This window comes from Marmota flaviventris, chromosome 3 (assembly GCF_047511675.1).
Source record: "Marmota flaviventris isolate mMarFla1 chromosome 3, mMarFla1.hap1, whole genome shotgun sequence".
Lineage (NCBI taxonomy): Eukaryota > Metazoa > Chordata > Mammalia > Rodentia > Sciuridae > Marmota > Marmota flaviventris.
Window position 1 is genome coordinate 8659955 of NC_092500.1, and position 13027 is coordinate 8672981.

A 13027-nucleotide genomic window follows, 5' to 3' on the forward strand; every position below is an offset into this window, starting at 1 on the left:
ACATATCAATACATCTATCTAGATATATCATGGTACTGGGGATCAAACTCAGGGTGCTCTTCTGAACTACATCCCCAGCCCTCTTGTGTTTTGAGACAGGGTCTCACTAAGTTGCCCAAACTGGTCTTTAACTTGCAATCCTCCATCTGAGTTGCTGAATTACAAGTGTGCACTTAATGGAATCAGCACCAAAACAGACATAAAGACCAACAGAACAGAAGACACACAGACAAACCCACATAAATAGTCATTTCATACTAAATAAAAGCACCATAAATATACATTGGAGGGGCTCGGGATGTGGCTCAAGTGGTATCGCACTCGCCTGGCATGCGCGAGGCACTGGGTTCGATCCTCAGCACCACATAAAAATAAAATAAAGATGTTGTGTCCACTGAGAACTAAAAAATAAATAAATAAATAAATATATAACCTGCAGCAAAAAAAAAAAAAAAAAAAAAAAAAAATATATATATATATATATATATATATATATATATATATATACATTGGAGAAAAGATGGCTTCTTCAACCAATGGTGCTGGGAAAACTGGAAATACATATGTAGCAGAATTAAATAGAACCCTATATCTCACCATGCACACAATTCAAATTGGATCCAGGACCTAGGCATTAGACCAGGGACCCTACATCTTCTAGATTTAGGCCCAACTCTCCATCAGCCGGCTTAGGAACCAACTTCTTCAATAAGACTACTAAAGCACAAGAAGTAAAATCAAGAATCAATAAATGGGAGGGTATCAAACTAAAAAGCTTCTTCACAACAAAAGAAACAATCAAGAATGTGAGGAGAGAGCCTATAGAATGGGAGAAAATCTTTGCCATCTGTACCTCAGATAGAGCATTAAATCTCCAGGATATATAAAGAACTTAACACGAAACAACTTAACACGAAAAAAACAAATAACCCAATCAATAAATGGGCAAAGGAACTGAACAAGCATTTTACAGGAAAAATACAAATAATCAACAAATATATGAAAAAATGTTCAACACTCTAGTAATTAGAGAAATGCTAATTAAAACCACACTGAGATTCCATCTCACTCCAGTCTGAATGACAATTATCAAGCAAAAATAAATGTGGGGGAAAAGGTTTACTCACACACTGCTAGTGGGGATACAAATTGGGGCTACCACTCTAGAAAGCAGAATGGAGATTACTCAGAAAACTTGGAATAGAAACACCATATAACTCAGTTATCCCACTCCTCAGTATATACCCAAAGGACTTAAAATCAACATACTACAGTAACGCAACCACATCAATGTTTATAGCAGTTCAATTCACAATAGCTAAGCAACAGAACCCACTGAGGTGCCTTATAACAGATGATTGGATAAAGAAAATATCGTACATATACACAATGGAATATTACTCAGCCATAAAGAAGAATGAAATTATGGCATTTACTGGTAAATGTGAAATAAGCCAATCCCCAAAATCCAAAGGCTGAATGTTCTTTTTGATGTGCGGATGCTAATACACAATAAGGTGGAGAAGGGAAGAACAGAAGTTCACTGGATTAGACAAAGGGGAATAAAGAGAAGAGAGGGGAGAATGGGCATAGGAAAGTCAGTAGAATGAATTGGACTTAACTTTCCTATGTTCATATATTAATACATGGCCAGTGAAACTCCACATCATATACAATCACAAGAATGAGATCCTAATTAGAATAAGTTATACTCCATGTATGTATAGTATGTCAAAATACACTCTACTGTCATGTATATCTAAAAAGAATAAAATTAAAAACAAGTGTGCACTTAACGTTATATAATTTTCTATATTAAGCCTTTAAAATTTAGGCTGCAATTTCCATTTAAAGTACATTTTAATTTGATCATTAAGTTTTTAAAATTTTGTTTTGTTTTGTTTTTTACTATTGGGGACGGAACCCAGGGGTGCTTTACTAATGAACCACATCCCCATTCCTTTTTATTTTTATTTTGAGACAGAGTGTCAGTAAATTGCTGAGGCTGACCTTAAATGTGCTATCCTCTTCCTCCAGCCTCCCTAGTAGCTGGGATTAAAGGTGTTAACCATCATGTTGATTTCATTAAGGTTTTTTGTTGTTGTTTTTGCAGTGCTGGGAATTGAACCCACTAAAATTGTGGTAAATAAAGGTCTGGAGGCACAGTTCAGTGGTGTTGTATTTGCCTGGCATTCACAAGGCCCTGGGTTCTGTTACTAGCATCAAAATAAAATAAATAATGAATTGTGATTTAAAAACAAAAACAAAAACAAAACATGTATCACCTCAACCTCTCCTTTATTTTTCTCTTTGTTTTTGCAGTGCTGGGGCCTTGCACATGCCTGGCAAACCATCTACCACTGAGCTATACCCTGAACCCCATCTTAACCATTTTTAAGTGTATAGTTCAGTAGAGTTCAGTCAGTGTATTTCTATATATATAACACATCTCTAGAACTTTTTCATCTGCAAAACTGAAACTCTATGCCCATTGAACATTAATTCCCCTTAGCCCTTGGCATTTATTTATTTATTTTTAATTTTGAGACAGGGTTTCACCGAGTTGTTTAGGGCCTCACTAAGTTGCTGAGGCTGGCTTTGAACTCTCCATCCTACTGCCTCAGCCTCCCAAGCCGCTGGGATTACAAGTGTGCACCACAGTGCCCAGTTTATTGTAAATACTTTGAGTAGAATTATATAGTATTTGTCTTTTTGTGACTGGCTTATTTTGCTTAGCATGATGACGTCAACATGTATCCATGTTGTAGCCACATGACAAGGGTTTTTTTTTCTTTTTAAGGCTGCACAATTTCCACTGCATATACACATGAGTGCCATATTTTGCTCAGCCTTTCATCTGTGGGGGGGCGTCTAGGCTGCTCCCACCTCCTGGCTCCTGTGAGTAATGCTGCAGTGGCATGGGTGTGCAAATGTCCCTTCAGCATTCTGCTTTCACTCCTGCGATCCCAGAGGCTCGGGAGGCTGAGGCAGGAGGATCATGAATTCAAAGCCAGCCTCAGCAACTTAGTAAGGCACTCTGCAACTCAGAGAGAGACCCTGTCTCTCAATAAAATATGTAAAGAGGGCTGAGGATGTGGTTAAGAGCCCTTGGCTTCAATCCCCAGTACAAAAAAAAAGCAATTATGCTTTCAGAGATTTGTTTTTAATAATGGCCTTTCATAAAATGAACCAAAAAATTAAAATGTTGTCAACGAAAGTTTACTAAGCAAACTGAATTATTTTTAGCAAAGACAAGTATCTTTTGAGAGTATGAGTCAACTTCAGCACTGAAATTTAAAATTTAAACTTGTTTATATATTACACTGATAAAGAAGGAAGTGAAAGAGACCAAACTCACCTTATCACCACACCAAAAATGATTTAACTTTGAAATTGCTTAAAACAATCTTCCAACAAACATCTAGGCCATGATGGGTATCATAAAAAAATCCAAATCAAAACTACATCTATAGGGCTGCGGTTGTGGCTCAGAGTAGAGAGTTCCCCCAGCACAGGCAAGAACCTGGGTTTGATCCTCAGCACCACATAAAAATAAATTAATTAAAGATAGTGGGTCCAACTACAACTAAAAAATAAGTATTAAACAAAAAAACTACATGGATAACCTGCCTAAGTAGAAACACAGTATCCAAATGAGCTTTCCAAAAGCATGGTAAAATAACCAAGAAGCAAAAATGTGTTTATGTTGCTTTTTGGTAAGATGTCATAGTTTTTATATTTACTCCTGAGTTATACATGTCATGGAATTAAAGCCGTGTAATTTTAATGTAGTAATTATATGGCAATCAACTTAACTTGTCTACTTTGCTACAGTAGTTCTTTTAAAGTGAATATCCTCAGAAAATGATTACATTAGATATAGTAAAATAAGCCCCATTCAAAAGCAACACCATTGAAACTATTGTTTAAAACTATACACTCTAAAATCTCACTCATGCACACACACTGAAATTCAGCACAATCAATCAAAATATTAATAGTTTAGCACAGATAGTTTTCATTATCAAAAGTCTATTATTTTGGGCCGGCGTTGTAGCTCAGCAGTAGAGCACTTGTCTAGCACGTGTGAGGATTCAATCCTCAGCACCACATAAAATAAATAAATAAATTATAAAGGTTAAAAAATCTAATATTTTTTAAGAGAGCTTTATGCATGCATGGCACCCTTAACTTCCCTTTTAACAGATCTTAATTCTACTGAAACACCACAGAAATGAAATAATTTTTTAAGGCTTCCAGAATATATAATCAAAATGTTAAATGAGGAAACAAACAAAGTGGCACAGATCATCCAACAAGGTAATTTCAGTCCTAACACTTCAAGAATTTGCTTTCTGATCCTCAGAAAGTAACATCACCTGTGTCCTCTGGATTCCACACAGTGAAACAGCTACTCATAAGGACCAATGTCAACGGATAAGAGCCATTCTAGAAATCACTTCGGAGAAAAAATAGGCTAGATCTCTGCCTCACACCACATACAAAGACAAATGCCAGTTCAAATAAGGGACTAAATGTAAAAAGTAAAGCAAAGAAATGAAGGATAACATATTGTGTTAGGGTAAGGAAGAAGACTGCTCTGGGTAAACAGGAAACATGGAAACCATAAAGGCTGATTTTACTATATAAAAATTTAAAAAACTTATTAGTATGAAAGTTATCCCAATGTTAGACGACAAAGACTGAAAGAAAATACTTAAAACACCTCAACAAAGGTTACTATCTAAAATCTATGAAGGGGCTGGGGATATGGCTCAAGTGGTAGCGCGCTCGCCTGGCATGCGTGCAGCCCTGGGTTCGATCCCCAGCACCACGTACAAATAAAGATGTTGTGTCCGCCGAAAACTAAAAAAAAAAAAAAATTAATTAATTAAAAAATAAAATCTAGGGGTTGGGGATGTGGCTCAAGCAGCAGCGCGCTTGCCTAGCATGCGTGCGGCCCGGGTTCGATCCTCAACACCACATACAAACAAAGATGTTGTGTCCGCCGAAAACTAAAATAAATAAATAAATATTTTAAATTTAAAAATAAATAAATAAATAAATAAATAAAATCTATGAAGGACTCCTAAAAGCTTTAAAAAACAAAAATCTGCCAGGCCTGGTGGCGCATGCCTGTGATCCCATCAGGGAGGCTGAGGCAGGAGGATTGTTCAAAGTCAGCTTCAGCAACTTAGTGAGGCACTGAGCAACTCAGTGAGACTATGTCTCTAAATAAAATATAAAAAGGGGGCTGAGGATGTGGCTTAGTGGTTAAGCACCCTGCATTCAATCCCCCCCAAAACCAAACAATCCAATAAGAAAATAGAAAAGTAAATAGATGATACATAAAATAAAAATAAACTAACAATAGATAGTCCATTTCTCAATAAGCAAAAAAATGCAAAATTAAAACAGTAAAATATTACAGTGGCAAATTTTTTGGGTGGGGGTTTGGGGATTGAACCCAGGGGTGCTCACCACTGAGCCACATCCCCAGCCCCTTTTTATATTTTATTTAGAGACAGGGTCTTGCTAAGTTCCTTAGGGCCTCACTTAGTAACTAAGACTGGCTTTGAACTCACACTCCTCCTGCTTCAGCCTCCTGAGCCGCTAGAATTATATAGGTGTGCACCACTGCACCCAGCTACAGTGGCAAAAATTTAAAGAAAAAGTATTTTATTATCATAAAAAGCGTGAAAAAATAGTTATTTGTACATACTACTGATGGAGGTGAACAATGATACAGCTTTTTTGGTTTTTTTGGTACCGGGGATTGAACTCAGGGGCACATGCCCACTGAAACATATTCCCTGCTTTATTTTTTTTTTTTGTAATTTATTTAGAGACAGGGTCACTGAATTGCTTAGCACCTCACTTTTGCTGAGACAGGCTTTGAACTCTCGATTATCCTCCTGCTCCAGCCTCCCAAACCACTGGGATTACAGATGTGTGCCACCACGCCCGGCCTAATAAAGCTGCTTTCTTTTTTTCTTTTTTGGTGCTGGGGATTGAACCCAGGGCCTTGTGCATGTGAGGCAAGCACTCTACCAACTGAGCTATATCCCCAGTCCCTGATACAGCTTTTTAAAAAGGCAGTTTATTAACAACTATCTTCATGTAAATCACACATGCCCACAGATTTTATAAGTTTTATTATAAAGTACCCAGAAGACAAAATCTTCTATAGAAATAAACCTGTGTATAAATATCTAAGAAGAAAAATGTTCAATAACCCTTGAGTAGATAAACGGATTTTAAAAATGTGGCATAAATACACAATGGAATATTACTCAGCAATAAAAGAGAATAAAATCAAGGCATTTGCAGGTAAATGGATGCAGTTGGAGAAGATAATGCTAAGTGAAGTTAGCCAAACCCCCAAAAAATAAATGGCAAATGTTTTCTCTGATATAAGGTGACTGACTCATAGTGGGGTAGGGAGAAGGAGCATGGGAGGAATAGATGAATGCTAGATAGGGCAGAGGGGTTAGCAACGATGGTGGAATGTGATGGACATCATTATCCAAAGTACATGTATGAAGATGAATTGGTGTGAACATACTTTATATACAAACAAAGATATGAAAAAATTGTGTTCTATATGTGTAATAAAAATTGTGATGCATTCCGCTGTCATGTATTTAAAAAATAAAAGCAATTAAAAAAAAGAAAATGAAAAAGTAAAAAAAAAAAAAAAAAAAGAATGTTTAATAAAATATTTTCTGTACGAATTGAAGAAGTGAAGGTCACCAAAAAATCTTTTAGATAGAATGTTAGTCAGCTTTTTCATTGCTGTAACCAAAACACCTGGCCAGAACAATTTTAAGGATGAAATTTCATTTGGGAGCTCACAGTCAGAGAGGTCTCATCCATGTACAGCTGGCTCAATTCCTCAGGGCTTGAGGTGAGGGAGAACAGCAGGGAAGAGTGTGATGGAAGGAAGCAGCTCCCATGACGATCAAAAAACAGAAAGACTCCACTTGCCAGTGAGAAGATATACCCTAACGGCACGCCCCCAAGGCCCACCTCCTCCAGCCACACACCCCCAGCCTTCAGTTACCACTCAGTTAATCCCTATCAGGGGATGGGTTCACTGAAAGCTCTCACAATCATTTAATCTCTGAATGTTCTTGCACTGTCTCACACATGAGCGTTTTTTTTATTACTTATTTTTTTATTTTTGCATTTGCAGATGGACAGCAAACATTTATTTTATTTGTTCATTTTTATGTGGTGCTGAGGATTGAACCCAGTGCCTCACACGTAAAAGGCAAGCACTCTGCCACTGAGCTATAGCCCCCGCCCCTCACACATGGGCTTTTGAGGGACACCTAATATTAAAACCATGACACCATCACAACAGAAGGTGTTGCAGAAGTTTCAAAGAATAAAAGCCTTCAAAAAGTGTCAAGTCACAAAAGCAAGTCTCAGAAGAATAATGTTGGGAAGTCAGGTGTGGTGGTACACTCCTGTAATCCCAGCTACTCATGAAGATTGGGCAGGAGGATCACAAGTTTGAGGACAGCCTCAGCAATTTAGACTCCCATCTCAAAATAAAATAAAAAAGCTGGAAGTGCTGGGAGTGTGGCTCAGTGAAAGAGCACTGCTGAGTTCAATTCCTAGAACAACATACACATACACACACACAGAATTAAGTTGGGGAAAAAGATCTAGTTGTTATTTTAAATATATTTTAAAAAAATATTTAGGAAGATCACAAGGGGAAAGAGGGCAAAAGAGGAGTCTCACTTTCTATATCCACATTTGCTGCTTGATTGTCTTTTGACAAGCATGTATTCCTTTTTCATTCTTTGATTTTTTGGTTGTTTTTTGGCATGGTACCAGGGACTGAACCCAAGAGTACTCTACCACTGAGCTACATCCCTGGCCCTTTTTATTTTGAGTCAGGATCTTGCTAAGTTGCAAAGACTGGCCTCAAACTTGTCATCCTTCTGCCTTAACTTCCCAAGTTGCTGGAACTACAGGCATGTGCCATAATTAAAAAACAAAAAAGAAGAAGAAGAAGAAGAATGGGAATTTCCTAAATCATTCAGCAATGTGTCACTTTTAGGGTCTGCTGTGAACTATTCAGTTCTTAAGTCCTCCTATCCAGGATTCATTCATATTTATAAAGTACATAAATAATCAGTGGCCAGGGCTGGGGTTGTGGCTCAGCGGTAGAGCGCTTGCCTAGCACGTGCGAGGCGCTGGGTTCGATCCTCAGCACCACATAAAAATAAACAAAGTAAAGATTTTTTTAAAAATAAGTAAATAAATAATCAGTGGCCAACTATAGTTCTAACATTAAAATAAATTAATTTTTAGGGCTGAAGATGTAGATCAAAAGTAGAACTCTTGCCTAGAATATGCAAGGCCCTGTGTTTGATACCCAGCACTGCAAAAATATTATGTAAATGAAAAACTTTTAAAACTTTGTTTCGTCAAACAAATGAACACAGCACCTTTACTCCCCCAACTCACTGAGTGGTGAGTACGTCTACCAAGGAGTGCCCAGTGAGAAGACTCATTTCTGCTTTATACTTTAATATAGACGAGGCCCAACCCAGACAATGCATCTGTGAAAGAGTCAGGCAGCAGGAGCTGTGGAACAACAGCAAGGCTATTATACAAAATGTTCAAGTCTGCTAGGCTATTTGAAACTCTCTGAAAGAAGCACAGGACGTATAACATAACTTTTACAGAATCTGCCCCTGGGATGTTTCCTGAAGAAGTTGATTCAGAGTAGAGGTTACCCAAGTGCGTTTTTAAAGATAAAAACTGGTTATCTTGTTTTGTTCCCCCCCCACCCCCAGGGCTGAAGATCAAACTCAGAACAACTATGAATAATGAGAAAAACAACCTACTCCTTACAGGTGCGCTCTGCCACTGAGCTAAATCCCCAACCCCAAGACTGGTTTGTTTGGGAGAGGGATACCCTCTAAAGAACAGAACTTTCATCCGTGCCTAAAAATAAGCTTTAAATGCGGGCTGGGGTTCTGTCTCACTGGTAGAGCACTTGCCTAGCATGTTAGAGGGCCTGGGTTCCATTCTCAGCACTGCATATAAATACATATAATAAAGGTTCATTGACAACTAAAAAAATATATTTAAAAAATAAAAAAAAGCTTTAATGCCCTTGTCATTATTTCCTCCAACTCCCTCTTATTCATGAGACTTTGATCTTGACAACTGTATGCAAGGATGACAGAGATCTGAGAGTACGATACTATAAAACACTGGGGCGGGGACTCAGCGGTAGCGCACTTGCCTGGCACGTGTGAGGCACTGGGTTCAATTCTCAGCACCACATATAAATAAATAAATAAATATAATAAAGATCTATCAAAAATTAAAAAAAAAAAACAAAACACTTCAGTGCTGGGAATGTAGCTCATTGGCCCGGCATGCACAAGGCCCTGGGGTTCAATCCCCAGCACTGCAAAAAAACAGGCCAATAAAGGAAAAAAACTCTAAAGCTAGAAAGATCTGGGTTCAAATCCTAAGTTCCACTGTAAGTTGAATTATTATGGTAAATAAGTTACCTACCCTGATTTCTGAGTAAAATGGAGCAACATGCTGCAATGAGTGGAAATGACAGATTAAAAAGACATCTAACTAAGAACTCATGCACTGAAAGCCCCTGGCCCATGGAGCTATGATTTCTATATCACAAGACCTTTGACTGGAGTGTGAGGTCGGGGAGTGGATGTGAGGCAGGAAGAAAAGCACTTAAAAGTGATTCTCCTGTCATTCCATTGGGATTCCATGTCTGGCATTCTAATTTGCTGAAGATGAATTGATTCCATCAGTTCATGCAGATGTAAGTGCATTTGACAGAATACAGCAAAGTTAGAATTTATACTGTGGGCTATTTTTAAAACTGCTAGGTTAGCAAAGTAAACTGGCTGTGAAAATATCCTGGTTTCCGTTCACAACAAATACAAGACAAACCATTTTCCTTTAATGACTCTGGCCTCGTGGCAGCATAATCTCTTCTGCATAATTCATTCCTAAGGGTTTCAGAGACATAATTTTCTTAAGACAGATCAAAATTAAACTACTTTTCTAGGAAGAAAAAATGAAGAAGAGGGGTTTCCACAGATTTTTCAATAAATTCCATGAATCACCATCCCATTAGGAGACTACAAGTCTCAAGAAAAAAATAGTAGTTCTGTCAGTACTTTAAGCCAGTCTGAAGTTTTTTTCCTTTAAAAGGGCATATGAAAAACTGGTCTGCTCTACAATACAATTTTTCAAATTCTGTGACAGAGGGAGAAAAAAAATCGACTACTCAATTTTTTTCACCAAAAAGCTACCCAGCAGACTCCAAATTTCAGGTTTAAAACCAATCACCCTTGAAAAAGTCCAAGGAGAGATCTTGTATTGTTTAAAATGTTGGCTAAATTATGTTAATTATAATTCCTGCTCCTTTAGGGAAACAATTTGTATTTAAACAATGATCAGAAGTGTAAATAACCAAATGGAATAGAATTTCAGGAAGTACTATTCAAATAAATTCAAACTTGGAATGTAGGCGCAGTCAGTTTAGTTCACTTCATAAAGACATTGCTAAGAAAAGGATGTACTATTTTACACTTTCTTTGGAAAACAACCAAAATGAATTAGTTCAATTTGGAACATCCTGAGCCTTAAAGCCTTTGCAAAAGCATAATATAAATTTTGATTAGTCAAGTGTGAAAAACTACAAAGCCAACTTTCTTGTCCCTCCAGTTAGTCAGTCTATAAATAGAAGCAATGCATTAAGAGCACCAAAGCAACTGGTGAGTTCCACAATATCTCCAATGTATACATCCCAGCAAATATACTCTCAGCTTGTTGAACCAAAGTGTTTCCAAGGATCTGTAACAGAACCCTTTTTAAATAAACAGTGACTCACTGTTTGCTTTCTTCACCAGGAGGTGGAGTCTTGCCATGCCCTTCCATTACAAAATCCTCCTGTTCCACCTGCAAAGGCAAGAACCATAGGTTAGATGCACCCACTAAGTAATATGCAGCTCACTCCAAAGTGCCAGGCTCTGCCTGTGCACAGGGCCATGACACTGCAGTAGCTAGGCCAGAAGCTTAGGACCTGTGGTTTTCATTCTTCTTCACTCTCCAGATTTGCTTAAGGTACTTCTCCTTGGGTGACTAGATTTGCTGAATGAAAAAGGAATCATGTTGATTTGCACCTCATGTAACAAAGGATTTGCATCTGGAATGTAAAAGAAAGACTATGAATCAATGAGAAAAACAACCTACTCAAAAAGTCTGCAAAATAACTAAATAGGAGTTCCACTGAGACTTATGCATATGAAAAGACGCTTAATCTCATGTCAGTCAGGAAAATGCAAACTGAAATCACAAAGAGAGATCATTTTGCAACCACCAGGTTGGCTAAAATGAAAAAGTCTAGCAATATCAAGCACTGGCCAAGCAACAGCAGCTCTCACCCACACCCAACAGGAGGGAAAAATAGGTACAATTACTTTGAAAACAGTTTTTGCCATTCCCTGCTACATAGGAACATGTACTTACTATACAAATTTCTTCCTATTTTTTCAAGGTTTTTTTTTTTTAAGTTGTAGATTGACACAATACATTCATTTTATTTATTTATTTTTATGTGATGCTGAGGATCGAACCCAGTGCCTCACATGTGTTGGGCAAGCGTTCTACCACTGAGCTACAACCATAGCCTTACTATACAAATTTCTAACTGTATTTCTAGCTATGTACTCTAAAGATGCTTTTGCACATATGCAAATATATTTATAGCAATATTATTTTAACAGAAAAAAATACAGAACTATCCATCAACAGTGAAATAGATAAATAGGCTCTGATGCTCTCAGACAACAGAATGCTATGCTACATGAAAAATGAATGAACTACAGCTACATGCTTCAACCTGGATGAGTTACAAAAAATTAACACTGAGTGAAAGAAACAAGACACAAAAGAATACAGTTATCCCAGGCTGGGGATGTGGCTCAGTGGTAGAACACTTACCTGGTATGTGTGAAGCCCAACACTGTCAAAACAAAACAACACAACAACAACAACAACAAAGTTATCCCTTGGTACCACAGAGGACTGGTTTAAGGACAACTTCCTTCCCTATGGGTATCAAAATCCACTGACACTCAAGTCCTTTATATAGAAGAAACAACACATGCATATAATCCATGTGCATCCTCTGTGTACTTTAACTCACCTCTAGATTTTCTATAATATCTTATATAATGTAAATGCTATGTAAAAAGTTCTTACACTGTGTTATTTAAGGAATAATAACAAGGAAAAAAGTCTGAACATGCTCGGTATAGGTGTAATTTTTTTTTTCCCCCCTGAATGGCCATTGTAGGTATAGGTAGAAGTCCAATATGCTATCCACTGAGCTACTGAGCCACAGAGCCAGCTGTAGTTTTTTTTTCTTTTTTTCTGAATATTTCTATCTATGGTTGAGTAAGTCTATCCATGGATGTGGAACTCACAGAAGGGAGAAGGCTGACTCTACAAATACAATATAATTTCATTAATATAGAGCTCAAATATATACATTTTAAATCACATACAGCATAAGCACCCCTAATCTGGAAATCCAATCAGAGCATTTCGATTTCAGATTTTCAGATTAGGGATGGTTCAATCTGTGAAGTCTATGCAAATATTTCAAAATCTCAAACCCTCAAACTGGAAACACTTCCAATTCCAGGAATTAAGACAAGGGACACTCAGTGTGTGTGTGTGTGTGTGTGTGTGTATGGTGTGTGTGTGTATGTGTGTGTACACAAATCTTTGTGTAGATGGCCATAAAAAACCATAAAAATGGAAAAGTTTAATACAACATTTAGGTAGTAACTGACTTACGGTGGGAGGGGATATGATGAGGGAGAAAATTCACTCAGGGAGGAGTACATGGAGAGTTCTGAGGTATAGTTACGTATCTATTGGTCTCTACAATAGGTGTTGTTTTCTTCATAACTGTATATAGATATATGTGATATAGATGGTATATACAGAT

At 37.4% G+C, this 13027-nt stretch overlaps 1 protein-coding gene across 1 annotated transcript in view; it reads right to left on the reverse strand.

Annotated features, from left to right (window-relative positions):
- The window catches only part of Tnrc6b (trinucleotide repeat containing adaptor 6B), a 257256-nt gene that overhangs the window by 149601 nt on the left and 94628 nt on the right, over positions 1 to 13027 (reverse strand). Inside the window, exon 4 of the mRNA XM_027928331.3 lies at positions 10901 to 10968. Within this exon, the coding sequence (XP_027784132.1) occupies positions 10901 to 10968 (68 nt within the window). The remainder of the gene's footprint in view (positions 1 to 10900; positions 10969 to 13027) is intronic.